The 22355-nt window shown below is 44.2% G+C and overlaps 1 protein-coding gene across 1 annotated transcript; it reads right to left on the reverse strand.

Annotated features, from left to right (window-relative positions):
• Nucleotides 1-581: 581 nt before the first annotated feature.
• Nucleotides 582-21458, reverse strand: LOC117495018 (dehydrogenase/reductase SDR family member 13-like). Its single transcript, XM_034146076.1, has 6 exons — nt 21122-21458; nt 19434-19552; nt 11264-11387; nt 6906-7078; nt 6199-6352; nt 582-1368 (listed from the first exon to the last, which is right to left on the reverse strand). The coding sequence occupies exons 1-6, from the start codon at nt 21246-21248 to the stop codon at nt 1109-1111; spliced, it is 957 nt and encodes a 318-aa protein (XP_034001967.1). The 5' UTR covers nt 21249-21458; the 3' UTR covers nt 582-1108.
• Between the last annotated feature and the right edge of the window lie 897 nt (nt 21459-22355).

The following is a 22355-nucleotide window of genomic DNA, read 5'->3' on the forward strand; positions in this document are numbered from 1 at the left end:
GAATGATTAACAACATAGGTTCTAATGCATGGCTGCTATGAGCCAAACATTTAAAGGTAGGGTAGGTCATTTTGGAGAAACCAGCACGAAATCGCTAGAATTTGAAAATACACAGCCGGAAAAAATCTGCCACTTCCTCACAGAGCCCCTCCTCCAACACACACGAGCGCGCACATGACCAATGAGGGCACGAGATAAGTCTGTGCACAGATGGAAGGCTGACAGGCAGGTAGGCCATCCAGTTATTTTAGCCGGGCCGGCTCACATGATTGGTCGTGCTTTTCACAGTACTACAGCTTCCACAGATGATATTATTTTATGGATTTTTGTCAAAGCACTTCAGATATTCATTGTTATCGGGATGTTAAGAGCATTCCATGGAATATAACACAAAGTGTATCTCGAGCCGGTTTCTCAAACTTACCTACCCCACCTTTAAAGACTCTTTTTATCCTGTGAAATATATTACACTACCATAATAGATGATCGTGTTCAATTTACTGAGTGCAATAAACAGACAATAAATAACAGCACGTGTTCCCAGAGGGGAAGAATACTGTAAATAAAAGATGCTACAGAGCAAAACGTTGAACCAATTTATATCATGACATGGGTACAGGCAATGTGACTTAAGTCTTACAGAAAATACTTGAATAACAGAGTAAACGTTTTTTTTGGTTTTTTTTTAATAAGAAAAAGGAGAGCTAAGACCAAACGCAGGTTAACAAGAAACTAAGAGAGCAGACAAGGTAATACTAAACAAAAGATAAACAGCACAACTAAAGTAGACACAAAATGGGATGGCACGAGGAAAACAGGCAGCGAGTCCAGAGGAAGAAACAGCTGAAGGAAACATGGTAGAGAGAAACATCGATGAAACATTGATGAGTAGAACCACGGTAAACATCAACGCCCAGAAAAACTCTGGGAAAGAGAGGCGTATGTACACACAGAACTAATGACTAACAAAAGACAGGGCGGGGGAAACAATCACAAAAAGGCGGGAAGAAAACAAAAAAGGGCGGGAAAACAAAGACAGAGTGAACAATTTTTTTAACTTTGATCCCTCCTGGACTTAACAATCCATTTACAGCAGAAGATAAGTGTTTTAAGAGATTCCACAGAGCCTCTCGCTGACCTCCCACAGTTTCTGGGCCACGGCGTCGTCCCGGGCTTTCGGGCACGATTCCTGCACGGCACAGCAGGCAAAGTAGCGCCCGCTCAGAGGTTCGATGCCCTCCTGGAGGCAGCAGTGCAGCGTGGTCTGAGCGCCGGCCTCCGGGTCCAGGAACAGCAGCCGGGCGATGGGCTCGATGAACACCTTCTGCCACAGACTGCAGTGACGGGACAGCCCGGTGCGAACCACACCTGCAGGAGGAGAGACACCTGGGTCAATGCAAGCATGAGGTAAGACAAGACTACAACTTCACACTAACACACCTGCAGGAGGAGAGACACCTGGGTCAATGCAAGCATGAGGTAAGACAAGACTACAACTTCACACTAACACACCCTTCATCACAGGTGTGGTGGGTTGTACCTGTAACATTACATTTCATGTCACTTGTTAGACGCTTTTATCCAAAGCGACTTACATACTCAATACTGTGGGCAATCCCCACAGGAGCACTTTGTCTCAGGGACATAACCACACCCCAAAGCTATTTTAGGAATACTGAGGTTTTGTTGTTCGACAAAATGTAACCAGTACAACCCCATTCACATGAGAAATGCTTCACTAGCTATGAACTAAACTGGACATTTAGAGGGGGTTTTATACTGAGACATTACATTACATTACATGTCACTTGTTAGACGCTTTTATCCAAAGCGACTTACATACTCAATACTGTGGACAATCCCCACAGGAGCAATTTGGGGTGAAGTGTCTCAGGGACACAACGACATGCTGACTACAGTGGGGTTTGAACCTGTGACCCCCTGATCCCAACACCTAGGCTCTATCCACTGCGCCACACACCTCCAGAGACATTTTTATTTTTATTTCAACTCCCTACATAATGGTCTAGTGCAGGGGTACTCAAATACAAATCTTAAAGGTCCAAAGAAATGTTTCACTAAGACAGAGGTCCGTTTATTACGGTCATTCAAACTTTTAAACAATTGCAACAAGATTCTTAACACGAGGTTGCAAAAACAAAAAGTCTCTGTATGCAGCAGTTTTCATTGTTCTTGTGTCTGTGCTTGATCCCTCAGAGTCGCAGTGTGAGAGCTGCACAGTTATGAATAAAGGCAGCTGCACCCTCTTTCATTCAGCATTCCCATTATTGCTTTATAAATGTCTTGCCCCCTTGTGTGTCCACTGAGGTTCGTCAGGCCCAACACATCTTCAACAAACTCCCCCTTTGCCTCATCATCAAAACTCACAAACACCAGCAACTGAGCATTGTCAGTGGTGTCAGTGGACTCATCCACAGCTGAGGAAATGCACTGTGCATTTTTTATTCCATCACAAAGCTGATTAATCCAATCACCAGCCAGTATTTATGTTCTTCTGGTTGCTGTGGAATCTGAGAGGGGGCTTTGCTTGATCTGACCTGTTATTTCCTCTTTTTGTTTGCCTTCAAACATGGTCTCCATCACTTCAGTCATGCATTCTTTTATACTTCAGTTATTATCCAGTGGAGAGTCCTTACCTACTGGCCTAGTTCAATCAAAGTGGTTCCTTTCTGTTGGCTGGGCAGTGTAGTTTTACACACCGTCTAATTTGACTTTCTCAGGACTTAAAACTGTTTTTGCAGGGCAGACCCCCACAAAGAAAAGAATATATTTACACACGTAAGGTCATCATGTTAACAGTGTTGTATGCTCATCCGTGAGCAGAGCATCAAGTTGACATGTCTATTACAGCTGAATGCGGCGATCACCATCTTGTTCAGCAAAACGCCTCAAACTGATTAAGATCAACAGCTTTAGTGCGTTTTGATTCAATGCTGAGTCCAGACACACTGACAGTCTCTTCTCTGTCATTGTAGACCGCACCTCATTCCTTCAGTACTTGGGTCCGAATGCTTCTCGTTTTGCGGCCGTCCCGTTCAAAAAAATTGCCGCCAATCATATTTCCACGCTCGCGCGAGGGCCGGGGGAGGGGTTACAAGACGTGCGTCTTGTGCTGCATTCACTTGCACTCAGACATTAGAGACTTTCTCTCATCCGATGAGCCACAACTTTTCTTTCAAAACAAAGCTGCCAACTGGGGTGGCAGCTGGGGTGGCAAGGCCTATTTTTAGGGTGGCAGTTGCCACCCCATGCCACCCCGGTAGGTGAAACTAGGCTACTAGCTACAGTACAGATGCAACTAGATGAGCTGTTTTATTTTTTTTAAACTCTCGCTCTGACTCAGACAGGTTGAAAGAGACGAGAAACGCATTTTTCCCACCCTCATTCTGCGAAGACCCGCCCTACTGTGCCTCTGATTCGCAGACTGTTGGTGGGGGGGGAAAAACGCTGACGGGATGCTGAATGTGATTGGACCAATGCGTTGACAGACACACACAGACAGTGGAACAGTCGGACATGCAGAGCGCTGTTTGCAGTGGACATAGCGGAGAATTTTGACTCGTTGCGTTGTGGCGATGTCTCGCAGATAACACAGATAATACATATGAAAAGTATAATTTGCTCAGAGTCAGAGACAGTTGTGGTTCGGTCCGGATCTGGACCAGAGTCCGGATTTTGAGGATGCCTGGTCTAGTGCCACGAATGACATATTTCAATTCCTTTCATTCGAATACGAGTCAGGTAGTGTATAAATAGGCACGTTCACACCGGAGTACTTTTACCCGTACTTTTCCCGTTTAGTTCCGTTAGTGCCTGGAATTTTGCAATCACACCAAAAAGAGTACTTAGTGCTGAGAACTTTTACCCCCATTTTTAGTGCCTGCTAGAGAGGTGGTAGTATCCTGGGGAGAAAAAAGTACCAATTTCTGATTGGCTGGGTGAATTGCAAACCACGCCCCGTAAAACTCTGAAAAGTTTTGTGAAGCCGCCATTGGAGAGAGACTAACTTATGGCAACACAAAAAAAAACATGGGAGCGGTGGAGTGATGAGGAGGTGTCGGCATTCTGGCGATTTACTTGGAAGGCTTAGGTGTGAACGCGATCTGTACTTAGTTCCATGGGGGTACTAAGTGCTGGCATTAAGTACGGCAAAGTACTTGGTGTGAAAGCGGCTATTAGGTTTCAATTCGCCTGTTTTAACCTGTTAAGCCCTGAGCCTGTTTTTCAGGTCTCAGGCTCGAAAATGACATTCCCAGAACAAATCCTTCTAAAAGGGTTAAATTAATAATCTTTTTTCTCAAAGTAATGATAAACCTGTGAGTTGGATGTAGAAAAGTCAGAACAATATAGATGTTTTTTATTTTAAAGAAAATTCAGATTTTACATAGTAAAAAACTGTAAATTATAGTGTCCGTCCAAAAACATTTTTGTACTTATAGTGAAAACCACCTTTGGATGATGGTAAGGTAGACTAAAAGCTTTAGGAATCCAAAGTACAACATATAATAAGTACCCTGTATCAAGATTGATACAAAACAAGTGACATTTGACCTTTTTAGAGAGGTTTAGCCAAAAACACTCCACCTCTGAGGTGATTTGGGTGGAAATGGATTTTTCTCCATATCTCTGGCACCCCTTTGTCGATTTTGATGGTTGACACCTCTTTCTGACCGTTAGAGCCAATAGAATCGAAGGGGGATTCCCCCCCACACACACACGTTGTAAAACAAAAAAGGTGGGGGCTTTGCGCATGTAGTTTTGCATGAGAGTGAAGCTATCTCTCGCTCTGACATCTAGAAACGGAAAAGCAGTTTTAATGCTTATGGATTATCAGAAATCATTTCAAAGGGACACAGACACATTGGATTAACCTATGGATTAACTTCAGCAGCGTTTTTATCGTTTTAATGCCATTGAAGACCACTTTGGAGCAGACTACAGAGACAAGGTAACCATGTTAGCATTTTTAGCTACCGAGCGCCACATGTTTTGATGTCTGTTTTTGTTTATAACGTCGCAATTTCGTATAATTCAGTGATAATGAGGGTACCCTTCGATTCTGTGTCACCTCACGATGTGAAACGATGTCATGGATGTGGAGAAAAGATAAATAATAACGTTTTGTGAGTGATTTTCGGTGCAGTAATCTGTTAGCATTTTCGCTCGTTGCTAATTCAGAGGCTCAGCGTTAGCATTGTGGGGTTTTACATTTTTTTTTTAAAAAGATCAGTTAGATGAGTTTCTTCCCGTTACATGGATATAAAACATTCATAGTTTTATTAAATGAACATGCCCTCAGACACTGTTTCCTGCAAGATGTTGCGGCAGTGCCCCGGTACCGGGGTCTCTCGGGCTTAACAGGTTAAAGGTCCCATGTCATGCTTTTCCGGTTATTACCGTCCCCTTGTGTGTCATGATGGTTTTCTGCTAGTGGAGCCCCCTCAGCACTTTCCACTTGGCTGTGCACTATATTTGCGCTTTCTTTGATGGAAATGTAGATTTTTGTATGGCGACCCAGATGTTAGCATTACAAAGGCTCCCTTGACAAAAAGCAAATAGGCTCTGTGGCACGTTTATGATAGTTATGTGTTTTGTTCAGCAGGATAATCTCCACATATTAACAGCACTTTATAATTTTGAGTAAAAGCTAAAGTTAAGCTATAAAGGAACTACAGCACGGTCACATGACTTCACGTCACCACCGCTAAGCTAAAGGTGGCTAATGTTGGGCTATAAAGCAACTACAGCACGGTCACATGACTTCACGTCACCACCGCTAAGCTAAAGGAGGCTAATGTTGGGCTATAAAGCAACTACAGCATGGTCACATGACTTCACGTCACCACCGCTAAGCTAAAGGTGGCTAATGTTGGGCTATAAAGGAACTACAGCACGGTCACATGACTTCACATCACCACCGCTAAGCTAAAGGAGGCTAATGTTGGGCTATAAAGCAACTACAGCATGGTCACATGACTTCACGTCACCACCGCTAAGCTAAAGGTGGCTAATGTTGGGCTATAAAGCAACTACAGCATGGTCACATGACTTCACGTCACCACCGCTAAGCTAAAGGCGGCTAATGTTCAGCGTGATGAGGTGTCTTCAGTTCCAGCACTTGGAAACATTATTCAGACGTTTCCCTCGGACATGTTTGTCAGAAGTGTGTTTGTTCACCTGGGTGCAGGCTGTAGCAGGTGACGTTGGATCCCTTCAGCCTCTTGGCGAGCTCGTGGGTGAAGAGCACGTTGCACAGCTTACTGTTGCAGTACGCGTAGAAGAACTGCCAGCTGTATTTGCCGGTGCCCAGGTGTTTGTCCACCTCCAGAGCCTGAACACAACACACATCAACAAGTTCATGAACACAGCATCACCTGAGTGAGTGAGTGAGTGAGGGGGGGGGGGAGGAATGTTCTCTGCAGAGCTCGCAGGAATGTCTTTATGTGACATAATAATATCATTATGTCACACCTGAAACAAAGTAATACCTGAAACTCAAGAACAGGTTCTGATGCTCAGTCAAAGTTTCTGTTAACAAGGACATTCACGTAAAGTCTTGATGTGACTATTCTGAGAGGTAAATATAAATTTAAAAAATAGGAATCAAAAAGGGAGGATTTAAGAAAACAAATATGAGAAAATTAAGTAAAAAGTATAAAAGAAGGAGATTGTATTAAAATTCCTTAACATTAATCAGCAAAAAAAAAACTAAATAAAGCTATAAATCATATTTTACAGACTTAACAACACATAGAGTATAACATGAGATAATGATCCATTCTATTTCATGCATCAAATCGCAATATCAGTAAAATATTCACAATTAGTTTTCTTCTCCAAATTGTGCCACCCTACTAATATTTGTGTGATGATGGGTGTTTTACCTCCGGGTCGATGTGTCCCCAGCTGTGAGCCATGGAGGACAGAGTGACCACCCGGCCCCCCCCGGCCTCCTTCAGGCGTCCCAGCAGCAGGTGAGACAACAGGAAGTGTCCCAGGTGGTTCACTCCCAACTGGATCCCAAACCCGTCCTCTGTCCGCCCGTCACCCACCAGACCTGCAGGACACACACATTCACTTTTAAAGGTCCCCTATTATACTGTTTCTCATCAATATATCACAGGTCTCAGATATATACAGAACCTGTCTCTGATTGGCTGAAACACCAAACAGATCATTGCAGCATTACCCATAATCCCCTCTGTTTCAGCCCTGTTTCCAAAGTGATGATTCTCTGTCTGTTACTTTAGGGGACACGTGTTGATGTAGAAGAGACATGAAGAAGAGGGGACACGTGTTGATGTAGAAGAGACATGAAGAAGAGGGGACACATGTTGATGAAGAAGAGACATGAAGAAGAGGGGACACATGATGTAGAAGAGACATGAAGAAGAGTGGGACACATGTTGATGAAGAAGAGACATGAAGAAGAGGGGACACATGTTGATGTAGAAGAGACATGAAGAAGAGGGGACACATGTTGATGTAGAAGAGACATGAAGAAGAGGGGACACATGTTGATGTAGAAGAGACATGAAGAAGAGGGGACACATGTTGATGTAGAAGAGACATGAAGAAGAGGGGACACGTGTTGATGTAGAAGAGACATGAAGAAGAGGGGACACGTGTTGATGTAGAAGAGACATGAAGAAGAGGGGACACATGTTGATGAAGAAGAGACATGAAGAAGAGGGGACACATGTTGATGTAGAAGAGACATGAAGAAGAGGGGACACATGTTGATGAAGAAGAGACATGAAGAAGAGGGGACACATGTTGATGAAGAAGAGACATGAAGAAGAGGGGACACATGTTGATGTAGAAGAGACATGAAGAAGAGGGGACACGTGTTGATGTAGAAGAGACATGAAGAAGAGGGGACACGTGTTGATGTAGAAGAGACATGAAGAAGAGGGGGACACATGTTGATGAAGAAGAGACATGAAGAAGAGGGGACACATGTTGATGAAGAAGAGACATGAAGAAGAGGGGACACATGTTGATGAAGAAGAGACATGAAGAAGAGGGGACACATGTTGATGAAGAAGAGACATGAAGAAGTGGGGACACATGTTGATGTAGAAGAGACATGAAGAAGAGGGGACACATGTTGATGAAGAAGAGACATGAAGAAGAGGGGACACGTGTTGATGTAGAAGAGACATGAAGAAGAGGGGACAACGTGTTGATGTAGAAGAGACATGAAGAAGAGGGGACACGTGTTGATGTAGAAGAGAGACATGAAAGAAGAGGGGACACATGTTGATGAAGAAGAGACATGAAGAAGAGGGGACACATGTTTATGAAGAAGAGACATGAAGAAGAGGGGACACATGTTGATGTAGAAGAGACATGAAGAAGAGGGGACACATGTTGATGTAGAAGAGACATGAAGAAGAGGGGACACGTGTTGATGTAGAAGAGACATGAAGAATGAGGGGACACATGTTGATGAAGAAGAGACATGAAGAAGAGGGGACACATGTTGATGAAGAAGAGACATGAAGAAGAGGGGACACATGTTGATGTAGAAGAGACATGAAGAAGAGGGGACACATGTTGATGTAAGAAGAGACATGAAGAAGAGGGGACACATGTTGATGAAGAGAGACATGAAGAAGAGGGGACACATGTATGTAAAGAGACATGAAGAAGGGGACACGTGTTGATGTAGAAGAGACATGAAGAAGAGGGGGACACATGTTGATGAAGAAGAGACATGAAGAAGATGGGACACATGTTGATGTAGAAGATACATGAAGAAGAGGGGACACGTGTTGATGTAGAAGAGACATGAAGAAGAAGAGGGGACACGTGTTGATGTAGAAGAGACATGAAGAAGAGGGACACATGTTGATGAAGAAGAGACATGAAGAAGAGGGGACACATGTTGATGAAGAAGAGACATGAAGAAGAGGGGACACATGTTGATGAAGAAGAGACATGAAGAAGAGGGGACACATGTTGATGAAGAAGAGACATGAAGAAGTGGGGACACATGTTGATGTAGAAGAGACATGAAGAAGAGGGGACACATGTTGATGAAGAAGAGACATGAAGAAGAGGGGACACGTGTTGATGTAGAAGAGACATGAAGAAGAGGGGACACGTGTTGATGTAGAAGAGACATGAAGAAGAGGGGACACGTGTTGATGTAGAAGAGACATGAAGAAGAGGGGACACATGTTGATGAAGAAGAGACATGAAGAAGAGGGGGACACATGTTGATGAAGAAGAGACATGAAGAAGAGGGGACACATGTTGATGTAGAAGAGACATGAAGAAGAGGGGACACATGTTGATTGTAGAAGAGACATGAAGAAGAGGGGACACGTGTTGATGTAGAAGAGACATGAAGAAGAGGGACACATGTTGATGAAGAAGAGACATGAAGAAGAGGGGACACATGTTGATGAAGAAGAGACATGAAGAAGAGGGGACACATGTTGATGTAGAAGAGACATGAAGAAGAGGGGACACATGTTGATGTAGAAGAGACATGAAGAAGAGGGGACACATGTTGATGAAGAAGAGACATGAAGAAGAGGGGACACATGTTGATGTAGAAGAGACATGAAGAAGATGGGGACACGTGTTGATGTAGAAGAGACATGAAGAAGAGGGGACACGTGTTGATGTAGAAGAGACATGAAGAAGAGGGGACACGTGTTGATGTAGAAGAGACATGAAGAAGAGGGGACACGTGTTGATGTAGAAGAGACATGAAGAAGAGGGGACACGTGTTGATGTAGAAGAGACATGAAGAAGAGGGGACACATGTTGATGAAGAAGAGACATGAAGAAGAGGGGACACATGTTGATGAAGAAGAGACATGAAGAAGTGGATTTTGCATAATAAGTGACCTTTAAAGCCTGGTTCAGCTTTTATATCTGCGATCAAGCGCTTTTCATACATAGGCTAAACAATAGAAAACATTTAAATGTGGATATAATTGCTTAAAATAAGGTTGAATTAAATATTATACACATTTAAAAAATAAATAGCAAAATGCAGTTTTAAAAATGTAAACCCAAGAACTCATATTACAATATTTGAAGCATACTAATACAACAATATAAATAGATTTGGCTTGATTGAATTAGCAATCAAGTAAAAGTAAAAACACAACTGAAACGTCCCCTGTGACAAATGTAAAATGTGTGATATTGGGTTGTATAAATAAACTTGAATTGACACCATGTGCTCTGACGTCTCTCCTTTTGTCCTCAATATTCTGCTGTCAGTTGAATGAAAAGAAGCATTCTATAGACCTGTGTCTCAGTGTTTTGTGAAGTGAAAACAGTGATGACAGACAGACAGGTGTGCCCGTTGTCTTTTTTACCCGTCTTAAAACCCACCTCTTCTCCTTCGCATTCGAAACCAAGTCGATTGTTGCTTTTATTTGCTTTCAGTGATCTATTGTTTTTACTATATGGCTGTTTTTATTTTTATTTTGTAATTGTTACGTTTATTCTGGTTTGTTTTGTGTTCGTACCTTTTATACTTATTTTTATGTTTTGTGAGCTGTGTGATTTTATATATTTGTATGTATCTCTCTGTACAGCACTTTGGTCTTTTGGTTTTAAAGTGCTTTATAAATAAAGTTGGATTGGACCCATCTGTCAGAGACACATCCTGTCTGCTGGTACTCTGTGTTCTCTTGTTCATGAGTATCTCCTGCTCTCTCCCAAACTTAGGTATTAAACAATAGTTTGCACCTGAGGGTCTGCAGGCCTTTTTTAAGATCTGATCATCTCACAATATCATGAGTATTTGAATGTTTTTGTCAGTTGAATTAAAGACTCCAGACTTAAAGAAACTTAAAGAGAGTTTTTGTGTCAAAAACCTTTTCTTTTTTTTTAATGGTTTACGATCATGTTTTATCAGTTTATCGTGTTTGGTACATGGAATCTGTAAAGTAACATACATGTATTTACCTCTTAGATATTGTTGAGTAAATAGAAGTATATGGTAGCATACAATAGAGATAATCAAGTAACTTACAAGTGCAGTATTTGATTAAATGTACTGAGTGATATTCCACCACTGTTGACATGATTCAGGTGAACTAATGAGGACTTCACTTTAGTATAGTTACCAGAACTTGCAGTTATTAAGGTTTCGATTGAATTCTCGTCCTAACTTTAATATAATGTTATGGTTTGAATCAATCGTGTGTGTGTGTGTGTGTGTGTGTGTGTGTGTGTGTGTGTGTGTGTGTGTGTGTGTGTGTGTGTGTACCAGCATTGTTAATGAGCAGGTCCAGTCTGGACTCGGTCTTCAGGAACGTTTCTGCGAAGCTGCGGACGGACTTCATGCTGGCCAGGTCCAGCTGCATGTAGAACACATCAGTACTTCCTGTTTCCTGCAACAAGATCATCGTCAGGTCAAGAGGAAAAGAACATAATATACTTTAGTCAAATTACTTTGAGAGGCCCTATTACGCTTTTTGGGGTTTTCACTTTCCTTAAGTGTGTTGTATAGGTTCTATTTCATACTTACTGACCGCCAGAGGCGGTGCTTTAGCACTGGATATCTTCTGTCTCGCGCATGCGTAGGTCGAATATTTATATCAACAAAGTCACGTGTGACCCCGTATGACACCGGAAGGTATAAGTTCCGGTGCTGTCAACGGGCTCAGTCCTTTTTCATCTTCTCGCTGCGTAGGTTACTACTTATGAGTAGAAGCCAAGCTAAGCTTACTGAAAATTGGGATTCTAGCTCATCGCTACCTGTAGCCTTGCGATCGTTTGATCGGAGCTGCGGGCTAGGAAAAACGCTCGCCCTCCAAAGGCTGCGACGAGCTGTCCGTCCTCCCAAGGGAGGGGACCGCGGTGTTCACCGCCCGGACCCCAGGAGCTCCGGACCGGTAAAGCCCGGTGAAAGCTAAATTTCTACTGCACTAGTGAAGGGAGCGTCTCCGCCCTCCTCCTCACTACATACTTTTGGTTCTTTACCTATACTATCATCCAGTTAGCTGAGTGCTCCCGCTGAAAGCTAACTTTCTACTGCACTAGTGAAGGGAGCGTCTCCGCCCTCCTCCTCACTATACTTTTGGTTCTTTACCTGTACTATCATCCAGTTAGCTGAGGGCTCCCGCTGAAAGCTAACTTTCTACTGCACTAGTGAAGGGAGCGTCTCCGCCCCCCCTTTCACTGCATACTTTGGTTCCTTGCCTGTTCTATCGTCCAGTTAGCTGAGTGTTTTCGTTCAAACTAACTGTTACGGCGTTAGTGAAGGGAGCGTCTCCGCCCCCCCCTCTCACTACATACAATTGTTTCTTTACCTGTTCTATCGTCCAGTTAAGCTGAGTGTTTTCGTTCAAGTTAACTGTTACGGCGCGAGTGAAGGGAGCGTCTCCGCCCCCCTCTCACCGCATACATTGTTTCTTTACCTATTCTATCGTCCAGTTAAGCTGAGTGTTTTCATTCAAGCTAACTGTTACGGTGCTAGTGAAGGGAGCGTCTCCGCACCCCTCTCACAGCTCACAATTAGTTCCTGTTCTATCCTCCAGTTAGCTGAGTACTCTGGCTCAAAGCTAACTTGCTACAGTGCTAGTGAGGGAGTGTCTTCGCTCCCCTCTCACGGCGCACAATTGGTTATTTTATTTAATCGTTTATTTGACAGGGACAATGCACTGTAATGAACACTTAAAACATTTAAAGGTGTCAAACGTAACAGTGCCAGATTTAGCTTTGAGCTATTTTCCATTCCCTCACATAAAACATTAAGGAAATTACTTTTTACAAACAGGGTAAAAAAAAAAAAAAAATAATATATATATATATATATATATATATATATATATATATATATATATATATATATATATACACACACATGATATGCAAAGAGTGGCAACGACACAAAGTGTTCCATCCTCCAGTTAACTGAGTGCTCTCGCTCAAAGTTAACTTGCTACAGCGCTAGTGAAGAGAGTGTCTTCACTCCCCTCTCACAGCTCACAATTAATTCCTGTACTATCCTCTAGTTAGCGGAGTGCTCTCGCTCAAAGCTAACTTGCTACAGCGCTAGTGAAGAGAGTGTCTTCACTCTCCTCTCACAGCTCACAATTAGTTCCTGTTCTATCCTCCAGTTAGCTGAGTGCTCTCGCTTAAAGCTAACTTGCTATAGGGCAAGTGAAGAGAGTGTCTTCGCTCCCCTTTTCACTGCACACAGTTGGTTCCTGTTCCATCCTCCAGTTAACTGAGTGCTCTCGCTCAAAGTTAACTTGCTACAGCGCTAGTGAAGAGAGTGAATCCGCTCCCCTCTCCCTGCACACAGTTGGTTCCTGTTCCAGCCTTCAGTTAGCAGAGTGCTCTCGCTTAGGCTAACTCGCTACAGCGCTAGTGGAGAGAGTATTCCGCTCTCCTCTCACGGCATAAACCCATTAACTGACTTCATTTTTTCTCACTCCAGTTAGCAGAGTGCTCACGCTCAAGCTAACTACTATTGTGCTCACTCCCCTCCACGGCATATTTGTTTCCTGGCCAGTTATTTACAGGCAGCTGAGTGCTCTAGCTATCGCTAGGTCTAACGGCTCTAACACCTGTATGGCTCCTCTTTAACCAAAGGATGGCCATGACCTTTGCCCCTCTTGTCTTGGCCTCGAGCATCTGAGGGAGGGCCTTTCGGAGGACCCGTGCATGAATTGCACCATCATGCCTCGTGCGGTAAGAGCTGCCGAGGTTGAACTACTGACTGAGGGTGGCCTTCCCCCCCGCACAGTCGACTCCAGCCCAACCTACCCATCCTAGGCGTTGGGCCGCAGAGGCTGCGGGTGCACCGCCCAAGAAGAGGACTAAGCCTGATAGGCTGTCCTCCAGGGTGGACCTACTCACTACTGAGCTAGCCCAGATGAGGTCACTCCTCTTGGCTCTCCATTCCCGAAACAGCGCCTGCCAGTGCGTTCTTTAGGCGCACTCCGGCACCCGCCACCCGCACTGTTCCTCCCTCTTGTGAGTATCTGAGGGAGTTACATGCATGCTGGAGGGACACTAAGGCTCTTTACAGTCTTACGTCCGATGGCCGAGCCTTGGTAGCCATGCAGGATGCGGCAAGAGTTGGCCTTGACCACACGCCGGCTGTTGAGCCTACCATTGCTTCCCTCATAGTTTCCCCTGACGAAGCCCTGAGGTCGGAGGCCAGGTGCCCTCGACTCCAATGTCGGGTCACTGATGACCTGCTCACTAAGGTTTACGATGCAGCGGCGCGCATGGGCCGTGTAGGCACCTCATGCTCGCCCTCTCAGCTTCCCTGCAGCAGGATGCTCTTAGCGCTTCCTTAAATCAAGGGTACAAGCTTCAGTTCCGACGCTGGCCCCAGTCTTCAGCCGGGTCAAAATGACCACCATAAGCGACCCGGCAAAATAAATCGCCCTAAACCAGGAGCTGTCAGTCCTCCTTGCCAAGGGTGCAATCGAGCCTGTGGACCCCATCTCACAGCCCGGGCTTCTACGCGACCTACTTCCTTGTAAGGAAGAAAGGCGGTGGACTTCGCCCAATCCTCGATCTGAGGAGACTCAACAAGTTCCTAAGGATTTTACCTTTCCATGTGCTGAGCACAGCGGACGTTCTTCGTACCGTGGCCAGGGGGGAATGGTTCACGTCCGTCGACTTGAAGGACGCTTATTGTCATGTGCCTATTGTGCCTCATCACAGGCAGTTTCTTCGCTTTGCCTTCAGAGGTCGTCATTTCCAGTTCAGGGTGCTCCCATTTGGACTCTCCCTCTCTTGGACGACTGGTTAAGCTGTGCACCATCCCGGTTACAGACGATCCAGGACACGGCTCTCCTTCTCTCTCATGTCGCCCGGCTAGGCCTCAAGGTGAACATGGAGAGGAGTTGTCGGAACCCCTCTCAGAGCCTAACCTTCATTGGGGTGGCTCTGGACACAGTCACTCAACCAGCGAAAACAGTGTTCTCGCCCCCACTCCTGGTAGACGTGATGCTTTATTCTAGCAGCAGCCGACTGGATAAACCGTCCTGCTAAAACTTCTTGTTTTTTCCAGCTAGGTGAAGGCAGTGCTCTCGCTCCCGCTCCCTCTGCTGGTAACATGGGTGTAGTTACATCCCTTTTGTGTTCGGCGAGTAGGAGCGTTGCTCTACTCTTTCCGTTCAGCAGGTAGCTGGTGAAGGCTGTGTTGTCGCACCCCGCTCCCGCCTACGCTGCATCTGGCATTCGTTATTAACTCAACCAGTGAGGGCGGTGTTCTCGCCCCCGCTCCTGATAGACGCGCTGCTTCATTCTAGCAGCAGCTGCCTGGCTAGGCTGTCCTGTTAAACTTCCTTGTTTAACCCAGCTAGGTGCGGACCTGTCCATCTGCTGCACAGACTCTGCTGTGGGACGCCTTGGCGTCTCCCCAACAGGAAGGACCTCTTGTCTCAGTTGGAGGGTCGGATGTGGCACCCCGACCCCTGCCACCTCCAGCTGTGGGTCTGGCCACTGGGCCCGACCCACTGCTGAGCGACTGCATAGAGTCTGTCAGGAAGACTATTCTCAAATGCTAGGGACAACCTACTCGTAGGCAGTACGAAAACAGGTGGAAACTGTTTTTTGACTGGTGCCAAGGGCGAAATGAGGACCCAGCATATTGCTCGGTACCTACGACCCTTGAGTTCCTTCAGTCCCTCCTGGACGACGGCCGGTGTCCCGCTACCGTCAGGGTGTATGTGGCTGCTATATCAGCTCAACACGCAAGGGCTGACAACAGCACAGTGGGGAGCCATAGGCTGGTATCCCTCTTTTTAAAGGGGAGCTCTGAGGCTTCGCCCCCCGAATTTCCCAAGGGCCCCTACATGGGACCTGCCCTTGGTGCTGGATGCCCTATGCTCGCCTCCTGTTGAACCTTTGTTACAGGCAGAACTGAAGTGGCTCTCAGCTAAGACTGCTTTCCCTCTTGCCATCACCTCAGCAAAACGTGTAAGCGAGCTTCAGGCCTTGTCTGTGAACAGCTCGTGTCTGAGGTGGAACTCAGATGGCTCAGGTGTCACCTTATGGCCGAACACAGCGTTCCTCCCTAAGGTGCTGACACGCTCTCATTTTAAATCAGCCTATCCAGCTGGCACGGTTTGACCCCCCATCAGGAGAGGGGGAAGAGAGGTCGAGACTCCTATGCCCGGTGCGGGCCCTTAGAGCTTATGTCCAGACTACCGCTGACATGCGTCAGTCTGAGCAGCTCTTTCTGTGTTACGGTGGTCCTAGAAGGGGCTGTGCGCTCTCAAAACAGCGCTTGTCCCACTGGATCGTGGACGTCATTGCCCAGGCATACAAGGCGAATGACCGTCCCTTGCCACCTAGAGTAAAGTGCCACTCTACCAGGAGTGTCTCCACATCATGGGCGACCTGGAGAGGTGTGCCCCTGGAGGACATATGTGCTGCGGCCACATGGGCATCTCCGAGCACATTCGCCAGATATTACAGGGTGAATGTTGCCGCCCCTCACCCGCTGGGTGTGGTCCTCCTGCAGAGTCCGTCTAGGCCATCCTTATAGGTGAGTATTCAGACTTCCTCGTGACTCTGTTGATATAGGTCATCCAGTGCTAAAGCACCGCCTCTGGCGGTCAGTAAGTATGAAATAGAACGATAGTTACGCATGTAACTACGGTTCTATGAATACTGGATGACCGCCAGAGTTCTTGGTCACTCGGAATTTCGTGTTTCTGCGAGAAGATTCCAAAGGACTGAGCCCGTTGACAGCACCGGAACTTATACCTTCCGGTGTCATACGGGGTCACACGTGACTTTGTTGATATAAATATTCGACCTACGCATGCGCGAGACAGAAGATATCCAGTGCTAAAGCACCGCCTCTGGCGGTCATCCAGTACTCACAGAACCGTAGTTACATACGTAACTATCGTTTCAGTGCATGTAAATGGTATTCTTTGTTTACTTCTGGAACACAGTGACATCACTGTTCAACACTTGTGCTTCTATTGGCTAGCCCACATTGTACGTGATAGGCTAAGGGGCGGGACATCTCTAAGCTGTTGACCAATCACAACAGAGCCGGCCAGCTAACCAATCAGAGCAGACTGGGCTCTGGTTTCAGACGGAGGGTGAAAAGAGGTGCTGCAGCACAGAGAAAAATAAAGAGCTTTTTGAACATTAAAAGGTCCCCTATGATACTGTTTTTCATCAATATATCACAGCTCTCAGATATATCCAGAGCCTGTCTCTGATTGGCTGAAACACCAAACAGATCATTGCAGCATTACCCATAATCCCCTCTGTTTCAGCCCTGTTTCCAAAGTGCTGATTCTCTGTCTGTTACTTTAGATGAAAATAAGGAGCCCCTCCCCACGCCCCTCTGAGAGAGATTTGGTTACAAAGAACTCAATGGTGCTCTAGGAGGAGATTCAGGTGATAAGGGGGGGGGTTGCCTTGGTTGCTGATTGGCTAATGGTTACACAAGACAAAACATCGTTATGACATCATCAAGTGGCCAAAATCTGATCAGCTCATTTTCAGACAGGTTTTTATAGAAATGGATCAAAAAGAGAGAAAATCTTTGTTCCTGAAACTTTCAGAGTCTCTTTCCACAGAGGGGACACATGTTGATGAAGAAGAGACATGAAGAAGAGGGGACACATGTTGATGAAGAAGAGACATGAAGAAGAGGGGACACATGTTGATGAAGAAGAGACATGAAGAAGAGGGGACACATGTTGATGAAGAAGAGACATGAAGAAGAGGGGACACATGTTGATGAAGAAGAGACATGAAGAAGAGGGGACACATGTTGATGAAGAAGAGACATGAAGAAGAGGGGACACATGTTGATGAAGAAGAGACATGAGGAAGAGGGGACACATGTTGATGAAGAAGAGACATGAGGAAGAGGGGACACATGTTGATGAAGAAGAGACATGAAGAAGAGGGGACACATGTTGATGAAGAAGAGACATGAGGAAGAGGGACACATGTTGATGAAGAAGAGACATGAAGAAGAGGGGACACATGTTGATGAAAGAAGAGACATGAAGAAGAGGGGACACATGTTGATGAAGAAGAGACATGAGGAAGAGGGGACACATGTTGATGAAGAAGAGACATGAAGAAGAGGGGACACGTGTTGATGTAGAAGAGACATGAAGAAGAGGGGACACATGTTGATGAAGAAGAGACATGAAGAAGAGGGGACACATGTTGATGAAGAAGAGACATGAGGAAGAGGGGACACATGTTGATGAAGAAGAGACATGAAGAAGAGGGGACACATGTTGATGTAGAAGAGACATGAAGAAGAGGGGACACATGGTGATGAAGAAGAAGAGACATGAGGAAGAGGGGACACATGTTGATGAAGAAGAGACATGAAGAAGAGGGGACACATGTTGATGAAGAAGAGACATGAGGAAGAGGGGACACATGTTGATGAAGAAGAGACATGAAGAAGAGGGGACACATGTTGATGAAGACGAGACATGAAGAAGAGGGGACACATGTTGATGAAGAAGAGACATGAGGAAGAGGGGACACATGTTGATGAAGAAGAGACATGAAGAAGAGGGGACACATGTTGATGAAGACGAGACATGAAGAAGAGGGGACACATGTTGATGAAGAAGAGACATGAGGAAGAGGGGACACATGTTGATGAAGACGAGACATGAAGAAGAGGGGACACATGTTGATGAAGAAGAGACATGAGGAAGAGGGGACACATGTTGATGTAGAAGAGACATGAAGAAGAGGGGACACATGTTGATGAAGAAGAGACATGAAGAAGAGGGGACACATGTTGATGAAGAAGAGACATGAAGAAGAGGGGACACATGTTGATGAAGAAGAGACATGAAGAAGAGGGGACACATGTTCATGTAGAAGAGACATGAGGAAGAGGGGACACATGTTGATGAAGAAGAGACATGAAGAAGAGGGGACACATGTTTATGTAGAAGAGACATGAAGAAGAGGGGACACATGTTGATGAAGAAGAGACATGAAGAAGAGGGGACACATGTTGATGAAGAAGAGACATGAAGAAGAGGGGACACATGTTGATGTAGAAGAGACATGAAGAAGAGGGGACACATGTTGATGAAGAAGAGACATGAAGAAGAGGGGACACATGTTGATGAAGAAGAGACATGAAGAAGAGGGGACACATGTTGATGAAGAAGAGACATGAAGAAGAGGGGACACATGTTGATGAAGAAGAGACATGAAGAAGAGGGGACACATGTTGATGTAGAAGAGACATGAGGAAGAGGGGACACATGTTGATGAAGAAGAGACATGAAGAAGAGGGGACACATGTTGATGAAGAAGAGACATGAAGAAGAGACATGAAGAAGAGGGGACACATGTTGATGAAGAAGAGACATGAGGAAGAGGAGACACTACATATGCATGTACATAGGATTGTATTCTTAGTGTCAGGAGTAATTGTTGTTTTCTGTCCCCACCTGTTGTATATCAGCGATGGCGTCCTGGGCCTTGTCCCGGTTTCGGCAGGCGAGGAACACTTTGGCCCCCCGGCTGGCCAGGCGCAGAGCCGTGGCTTTACCGATGCCCGTGTTCCCGCCTTCAGAAGCAACAACATGGCAGATAAATAATGATAAAACAGTTCTGATCAATGTTTGTCTGTTTATTGTTTTAAAGGAAATGTGATTGTGAAAATGATCTGAAGATTGGAAAGTTGTGTAAGAATAAACCTGGGATTTGGCTTTAAAGTAGATATTGAAGTGCTCAGGAACATTCCCTTTTATAATAGGGGGACTATAGTTGCAATATGATTTGAGATATAATAGGGCATGACAATTATTTAATCAGATTTCACATTATCATTGAAAAAAGAGCATCTGGGTTTCTCCGTATAATAATCTGTAAACTGGAACTACTCTGCACCTCTACAATACTTCACATTCAGATATTATCACATATTTGTGCCCTTACTAATTATAGTGCTTACTGATCATGCACCAGTCCACATGTCAGTTCATTGTGCAGGCCTAGCTACCAGTAAATCAATGTTTTTTTATGTAATCACTAAAAATATATCAACATTTACTGGATGGATCGTCCCCAATTTGGGTTCGACCTATCATTGCCCCCAGAGGATGATTCATACTCACTCTGGTGATCCTCTGACTTTTCCACTAGCGCCACCAGAAGGTAGACTTCTCAGTTTTCTTGTGAAACACCGGATGGATTGAGATGAAATGCGCTTCCTCTCAGGATTGATTATATAGTTACTTTGCAACCCTCTGACTTTCCATCTGTTGCCATCTCTGGATCAACATTTCAATGTTTCCAACATTTTGATTTAAGCAGAACTAATGACGTTCCCTTCTGACTGAGCTTTCTTTGTTTTCACTGCTTAGCGTTGACTTGGCTGACAGGAAGAACAAGTCGAATGTCTGCGAGTTCAAACCTAACCCCCTTTTGTTTGTTGATGCAGTTCAGAGAGCAAGGTATAGAGCAACTGGATAAAAAGAAGTCAATAATGAAAAGGAAATTATCATTTAGTTTCTTAATTAGGGAATAATACTAAAGGTTATTCTTTTTATCAAGGAAACTATTTTCTTCAATTAAGGAATGAGTCAGGAAATTGTAAAAAGGTCTTTAGAAATCTGAAACAACGTGAGTGATTGGTGACTTTTGCTAAACAAGTAAAAATGTGAATTGATCAACATAGTTATCCTTGTTTAATTTGTCTTTCTAGCGATTCATTGTTTCAGTGTTTCAACTTGATTTATTTGAATTTATTGTGACATTTAAATAACAAGTAAAGCAGTTTCTGAAATATCACACTTTTAAAAAGGACTTCTTTATCGTTCAATTCAGAAATAAGTTGTACAATTTCAAAAGAAACATCAGAAAGGTGCTAAATTAATTCCAAATGTGTCTCAGTTTCTCATTATTATGACTTTATTATTAAGAAACATGTCGTTTATCATTTCAAATCTAATTTATTTGCAGTATCTAAGTATTGTAAATCATGTTAAAGGTTTCATGTGTCCTTATTTTGACAATGGTTTCTGTTTCATATCATTACATAAGCAATATCAATTTTTCAACCGTTCCTCTTTTATGTGTTACCTGTGCTAGCCCCGCCCCCCCCCCCCCCCCCCCCCCCCCCCCCAGGACTCACCTGTGATGATGACGGTCTTGCCGGCCATCGCTGCCTGTCCTTTACATTTGGACCTTTTGAAGAGAGTCTGCGTGAGGAAGATGTATCCTCCCAGAACCACGCCGGCCAGCACCAGCAGGTGAAACATGGTGAGTTACTGCTGTGAGATCCACGTGAGAAATCACTGCCTGTCTCTGCAGCTCTGCCTTTTGTATGCCCCCGCCTGGCGGAGGGATCTCACCTGACCGACCGGTTCCTCTTGCCTGAAGCGTCACAACTCGGGAGGTCCGACCGGTTCTTCTCACGGTGCTCATCGTTAAGCTGAATCAACAGAAACTCCCACGGAGGTTTGAGCTTCCACCCATTTGATGAACCCCGATGAACCCGATAGACACCGCACTTCCTTTCTGGACTTTCAAAATAAAACATTTTAAACTTGTACAATTGAAGAAAAAGGTGATAAAATACACATGAAATTAGATTAAATGGTGGAATATTTATTAAGTGACAAATAAGTAAAGGAAAGCCCCTAGAGGGAAAGCACTTCCTGTTAAACCTTCAAAATAAAATATTTTAAACTTGTATAATTGAATAAAAAGGGTGATTAAGTTCACAGAAATTAGATTAAAATGGTATATTATTTATTATGTGACAAATAAGTAAAGGATAGCCCCAAAAGGGAAAGCACTTCCTGTTTAAACCTTCAAAATAAAACATTTTAAACTTGTATAATTGAATACAAAAGGTTTAAAGCACACATGAAATTAGATAAAAATGGTGCAGTATTTATTAAGTGACAAATAAGTAAAGGGAACAGTACTTCCGGTTTAAACCTTCAAAATAAAACGTTTCTAAAGTTTCCAAATCAAGGAAAATTAGATAAATGATGCAAGAAATTAGAATTAAGAAACTCTCAAAAATTCTAATGAACATGTCAAACTGGGAGATTCAGTTTGACATATTACCATTATTATAATTACAAATGCTTTTAATTGACTTGTAAATCAATTTAATGTCGAATTAGTTTTTTGATTACAGTATACAAATATGTTTCTGCATGTGTGGAAGGTGTTACATTTATAAATTACAGATTTATACACGGATTGGCAATCTTTTTACACAATAATATTGAGACAGATCAAAACCCATTCAATTGCTTTTAACATGTGGGCCTTGTGAATGAAATCAACAATAACAACAACATAAAATCACCCTTTAAAGGAGAAGGTGGACAGCACATCCCATTGATTTGTTT

The sequence above is a fragment of the Trematomus bernacchii genome, unplaced genomic scaffold (assembly GCF_902827165.1).
Source record: "Trematomus bernacchii unplaced genomic scaffold, fTreBer1.1, whole genome shotgun sequence".
Taxonomy (NCBI): Eukaryota; Metazoa; Chordata; class Actinopteri; order Perciformes; family Nototheniidae; genus Trematomus; species Trematomus bernacchii.